A 6683-nucleotide genomic window follows, 5' to 3' on the forward strand; every position below is an offset into this window, starting at 1 on the left:
CTCAGCTCTATTGGCACGGTAGGTTGTGCATCGGTTGGCCGAGTGGGAGATGGGTTTTCGAATCACTACATCAGGACATTTTTGCCATGATTTTTGTTCATTTTAGTTACTTCTGTAAACACACAAAACAGTTTCTGTTAGTTACAATTTTGCTAAGCCTCGTTTTTATTTTTATTTCAGTTAACTAAGCTGAAATAAATTCTAGTTTTCGTTATTTCATCAGTTTTAGTTATAATAACCACATTAATTAATGGAATCTGCCACAACTAACACAGACTGTTTGGCCGTGCAGAAGTACGCAGCATCCAGTATAGAATCCATAATAAACATGACCAACACTATATCAGTTCTCTATTCATATGCTGTGTTCATTCTATTGCACTATATCATGTATCCATTTCACTCTAATCAAGGCAACGAAAAACCTATTGCACCACATAAATAGCCTATCTATTCATATGCCGTGTTCAGTTCATTGTTAATGGATTATTTGTATTAAAACCCTTTAACAGTCTGGTCGACCAATTGGTAGAGCACATTTTAAGTCACTATTTCTCATTGAAAACCATTCTGAACTCAACTCAACCTGATTCACCCCCAGAACACGCTTGCACCGTTTGTTTTACTGAAATTAAGCTTAGGTAAAAGTTTAGTGTTAGGCATAGTTTTACTGAGGTTACGTTTAGGAATAAGGTTAAGTTTAGATAGTTTTACTGAGGTTACTTTAGGAATAAGGAATAATAACTTGTACAGGTACTGCTTGTACCTGTATAAGTGAGTGCCATTCACTTGATTCTTGCACCATAACATCACTGCAGTGACGTCATCGTCCACTCCAAACTGTCTATTTCTGGAGAATAGGAAACAAGAACACAGCAAAACCAGACAATTCTGCTAGTTATGTGTGACTTTAACAAGAACCAGGGTTCAAATTGAAAGTAGTGGAGGGGGAGTGCTTCACTCACTAAATGACTTCCCAGTCTTTTTCAGAAGAGGATTTTTCCTGTCCTGTGTGTCGGGATATATTTACAGATCCTGTTCTCATGTCATGTAGCCACAGCATCTGTAAAGCCTGTCTGCAGGAATGGTGGACACGAAAAGGAAAAAAGGAATGTCCAGTTTGTAAGAAAAAATCTTCAATGGATGATCCACCCTGTAACCTGATTCTGAAGAACCTGTGTGAGGCCTTCTCACCAGAGAAACGACAGAAAATCAAACCCAAAGAGGTAGTCCAAGAATTACTAACAAACTTAAAGGAGAAACTAGATGTCTTTCATGAAGTTAAAACAAACTGTGAGCATGCAGCAGAACACATTAAGGTCCAGACCCAGAACACAGAGAGGGAGATTAAGGAACAGTTTAAGAAGCTTCATCAGTTTCTATATGAGGAAGAGGAGAACAGGATCACTGCACTGAGGGAGGAAATGAAGCAGAAGAGTCAGATGATGAAGCAGAAAATCAAGAGCCTGAATAGAGATATATCAACACTTTCAAAAACAGTCAAAGTGACAGAGAAGAAGCTGAGAGTTGAACGTATCTCAGTCGTACAGGACTACAAGGCCAAAGTGGAAAGAGACCTGCTCCCATTGCAGGACCCACAGATGGTCCTAGGAGCACTAATAGACGAGGTCAATCATCTGGGAAACCTGATTTTCAGAGTCTGGGACAAGATGAGGGACATTGTCTCCTACACTCCTGTTATCCTGGACCCCAACACTGCCCATCCAATATGCATCCTATCTGGTGATCTGACCAGTGTGACACGTAGAGATTGGGAACAGCCGCTTCCTGACAACCCAGAGAGGTTTGACTTCTGGTACCATGTCCTGGGTGCTGAGGGCTTTAACTCAGGGATTCACAGCTGGGATGTTGAGGTTGGAGAAAATATTCGCTGGTCAATAGGTGTAAAAGAAGAGTCTTTTCAGAGGAAGGGAGAAAGAGCAGGTAATTTCTGGAGACTGATGTTTGCTGATGGTGGATACACAGCACGCTGCCGACCAGGGTGCTACACTGATCTTCCAGTGAAGCACAATCCATGGAGGATCAGAGTTGAACTAGACTGGAACAGAGGAAAGCTGACCTTCTCTGATCCTGATACTAACACACACATTCACACCTTCTGTCACACTTTCACTGACACACTCTATCCATATATTTATAATCGTGAAAGTCTACCTTTGAAGATGTTATCAAGGAAGATCAGTGAAATGAAAGAATATGACAATGCTGGTGGAGCAGGCTATGGAGATCAACCAGCCTCTGGGCTTCGCTTGGATGCAGACTCCTGGGGCCTTTGTGAGGTGGCCAATTCCAGCCCAGTCAAGCGAATAGAACCTGTTCCAGAGGAGCTCACCACCAGCATCTCCTCCACCAGCAAGAGCCATGTGGAGGTGGAGGAGATGACGGACCCTCCGTGGAGTGTCCAGGTCCAGCCCGAAGGAGCTCACCACATTTGTGGTCGTGAAGAGCAAGAGCCATGTGGACTTGAAGATGGGGATGATGCCGGAGGAGCAGACCCTGAAGATCAAACGGCCCCTCAACAAGCAGATTCTAAGTTTGGCCTGGAACCAGCCAGCCAGGGCCTGTGTGGACTCTGTGGAGCACCCTGGCCCATCCAGGACATGCAAATAGAACCGGTTCCAGTGCAGCTCTTCAGCGGAGAAGGATGTGGTGGAGAGGAGCGAGAGCCAAGTGGGGGTGGAGGAGATGATGATGCTGATGGGGCAGGATCTGGATATCAACTGGCCTCTCAAGCAAATCCTGCAGGGCTTGGCCTGAGAGCAGCCTCCCAGGGCTTTCGTGGAGTGTCCCAGCACTGCCCTTACAGGCAATTGGAACCGGTTCCAGAGGAGCTCTTCTGTGGAGGAGGTGGTGGCAAGGAGCAGCGAGAGCCTCGTGGAGCAGGCTCTGCAGATCATAGAGAGCTTAGAATGGAAGCCTTTGTGGGAGCCTCCTGGGACCTTTGTGGAGTGAACCAACCAGCTCAGAAAAGAGCTTCTTGCAAGGTACGAGAACCACGTGGAGGACAGCGAGCACGCGGGAAGGAGGAGGTACGGTTTCTGCAAAAAGAGTGCTGGAGGTTTTAAAGACCTAGCAAAGATACCGCTGGAGGTGCTGTGTGATGAGGCAAGCTCCATCTTCTCTGTCATGGGTGTTAAGAGTGAGGCTGGTGTCAATTCATGAATTCATGTCAATTCAACAGTAGCAGAGAGAACAGGCTGAGCGGGCAAAGTGAGTATAATAATGTGTATTCAATGTAGACCTGGAGACCCTGCCCACCCAGCTGATACAGCTGGGAACTGAGTGTTTTTTATTTATTTATGTATTCATGTATATATTTATTTTATTTACTTTTAATGACATTTGATTTTGGTTTGGTTACATGTGTATCATGGTGCCACCAGTTGGGCAGGCGGTCGCCTGCCCAACTAAGATCTCGCCTCCCCTTGAAAACCCGAATAACCCCAAAGGTGTCATTGCGTGCTTAATGTCCTCAACATCACGCATCCAACAAGCTTTGAACTGAGTAGATTGGACCTTTCGTTCCAGAGATAATGGCCAAAACATCTTGAAAACTGCCACTTTCACCGGTTTTCAAAAAAAAATCTCGCTTGCCCTAAATGTAATTCCTGGGTACGCTACGGGTGCCACTTAATATTGTTGTCACTGTTTCAAAATTAATAAATCAATAAATACGTTTTATTTGAATAATAATTATAAATAACAAATGAGAATCATGAATAAAACTGACGTGTGTAATTTGGAGAGCATTGCATTGTGTGACGCACAAATTGTCTTTGAATAGACTATCATCTTATATAAACACAATTGACACAAGTAATTGACACTCTCCCTTCTGCTGATTATAGGAAAAATAGAATCACAGAGAATTGTTGAGAATTAGTGAAGAGAGGGAGCCTTTGAATGACGCTGTGCGCCCTGGCCGTCTCCAGACATCCATTGCAGGCGCGCTCTACCAAACCAAGTTGGCATTGCGGGTGGTTTTAGATTCCACTATACGCTGTCCCAAACGTGTGTGGGAAAAATTGCAATTTTGGGGATAATGCAACAACACCCCCACGGCCACACCTTCATGCGCAAATAGTGGAGTCGGCATAATGAATAGCGGGTATAGCGGCCGAAAAACAAAGTTTAGGGACAGTGCCAGCTCAGTGCCAACTTCAAAGCGAGGTAATTTGTTTATTTATTATCATATGACCTTTGAAGCAAGCAGTTTGACATCTTGATGTTGTGGAGGTTTTATTCTGGTTCTATCCTTTCATTCATCATTCTATCCTGGGCCAAACATCGACACATTAAATACCAGCTACAAACCATTTCCATACCATACCAGCTACGAACTATCTATCTGCCATACCAGCTAGATCCCATCCCATCCCATACCGTACCATACCATACCATGCTGTACCATATCCCATCCCATCCCATCCCATACCGTATCATTTCAGCTACAAACCATACCAGCTCCATATCAGCTCTGGTGTTGACTAAGCAATGAACTTCAATAAAATGACAGAACTTCAGTTGACATGAAAAGCAATTTTATCTTGCGATATGCTTTCTTATTTTAGCAGATATAATCCATAGGGAAATCAGAGTCATCAGACATGGAGATAGCAACATGTGATGTGCACACAGCTGCAGTGACGTCACCCTGACGTCCACTCCAAATGAGTCTATCTCTACAGAAAACCAATAAAGAACACAGCACAAACTCTCTTTCCAAAGATACAGGAGGCAATACTTAACTTAACAACTTGAAGCTGCTGCTCACTCTGTCAGCTGTGGGCCTATATCAGGAACCAGGATTTAAAGTGAAAGTAAGCTTCAAGGAATATTGTTTAGGAGGGAGTTTTTCTGCGACTGACTGGCAGATTTTCTGCCTTGAGAGGAGGATAGCTTCACCAAGAGACTAAATGGATTTCCAGTCACCTTTTTCAGAGGAGGACTTTTCCTGTCCTGTGTGTCGTGACGTATTTAAACATCCGATTATCCTGCCATGTAGCCACAGCTTCTGTAAAGCATGTCTGCAGGAATGGTGGGCGCATAAGGTAATAAAGGCATGTCCAGTTTGTCAGAAAACATCTTCAATGGATGATCCACCCTGTAACCTGGCTCTAAAGAACCTGTGTGAGACCTTCTTACAGGAGAAACATCAGAAAATGGATCCCAAGGAGGAGGTCGAGGAATCACTGAAACTCTTACAGGAGAAACTGAAGGTCTTTAATGAAGTTAAAACTAACTGTGACCAAGCAGCAGAACACATTAAGGTCCAGGCCCAGAACACAGAGATGCAGATTAAGGAACAGTTTAAGAAGCTTCATCAATTTCTACAACAGGACGAGGAGGCTAGGATCACTGCACTGAGGGAGGAAGAGGAGCAGAAGAGTCACATGATAAATGAGAAGATTAAGGGTCTAAACAGAGATATAGCAACCCTGTCACACACAATCAGAGCCATAGAAGAGGTGCTGAGAGCGGAACACATCTTATTCCTCCAGAACTACAAGACAACAGTGGAAAGAGTCCAGTTCACACTGCAAGACTCGCAACTGGTCTCAGGAGCGCTGATAGATGAGGCCAAACACTTGGGCAACCTGACATTCAAAGTCTGGCACAAGATGAAGGACATTGTGTCCTACAATCCTGTGATTCTGGACACCAACACCGCCTGTCCAGTACTGATCCTGTCTGACGATCTGACCAGTGTGAGACGTGGAGAGGAACAGCAGCTTCCTGACAACCCAGAGAGGTTTGACTGCTGGTGCCATGTCCTAGGTTCTGAGGGCTTTAACTCAGGGATTCACAGCTGGGATGTAGAGGTCGGACACAGTAGACTCTGGTCAGTAGGTGTGTTAGCAGGGTCTTTTGAGAGGAAGGGAGACAGGGGGGGTCAATTCTGGGATATAATGTTAGCTGATGGTTTATACATAGCAGAATCCTCGCCATGGTCAATAACTGATCTCTCAGTGGAGCAGAAACCCCAGAGGATCAGAGTCCAATTGGACTGGAACAGAGGAAAGGTGTCCTTCTCTGATCCTGATACTAACACACATTTACACACCTTCACCCACACTTTCACTGACACACTCTTTCCATACATGTTCAATGGTGACGATACTCTCCCTCTGAAGATGTTACCAAGGAAGATCAGCGTAATTAAAGAAGAGGACGACTTGGATGATCTGGTTCTTGACGTGGACTACTACATTTTAGAATCCATATGATGTTGTGGTCTAGCACATATACTATAGTGTCTGAGACTCCAACTTTTAGAGTGGAGAGGATATGATTTCTCAGGTAGAAGCAGCGAAATGCTAGCCTGGGACTAGACGAATCTGTGTAAAAACACAGATTTGGTGCAAAACAAAAATTACCCTCAGCGATTTGGGTTTGGCCCCGCTCCATTGTGAATCCATTTCCTGCTCCCGAAGTCTGGGGTGACCAATCAGGGCCCAGTATTCAAATATGGGAGACTGTAATTGGTAGTTGGTTGTAGGTCTAACCAATTGCGTCCAGACTCATTCTTTTGATCCCGCCCCTTGGGAAAAAAAACCCTCATAGAAGCACCAGACTCATATCCACGCAGTGATATAGTCTGGCCACGCGAGTCTAGCGAAATGCAAGTGTGTGAATTCATCACAATAGTGCGCATCAACATA

General features: G+C 44.5%; 1 protein-coding gene across 1 annotated transcript; it reads left to right on the forward strand.

Annotated features, from left to right (window-relative positions):
* Window positions 1-5111: 5111 nt before the first annotated feature.
* On the forward strand, window positions 5112-6248 carry LOC308081949 (E3 ubiquitin-protein ligase TRIM35-like; the record flags this gene model as incomplete). Its single annotated transcript, XM_080423565.1, has 2 exons — window positions 5112-5240; window positions 5361-6248. The coding sequence occupies 2 exons, from the start codon at window positions 5112-5114 to the stop codon at window positions 6246-6248; spliced, it is 1017 nt and encodes a 338-aa protein (XP_080279691.1).
* Between the last annotated feature and the right edge of the window lie 435 nt (window positions 6249-6683).

This window comes from Gymnoscopelus braueri (genome assembly GCF_963280865.1).
Source record: "Gymnoscopelus braueri genome assembly, chromosome: 3".
NCBI lineage: Eukaryota > Metazoa > Chordata > Actinopteri > Myctophiformes > Myctophidae > Gymnoscopelus > Gymnoscopelus braueri.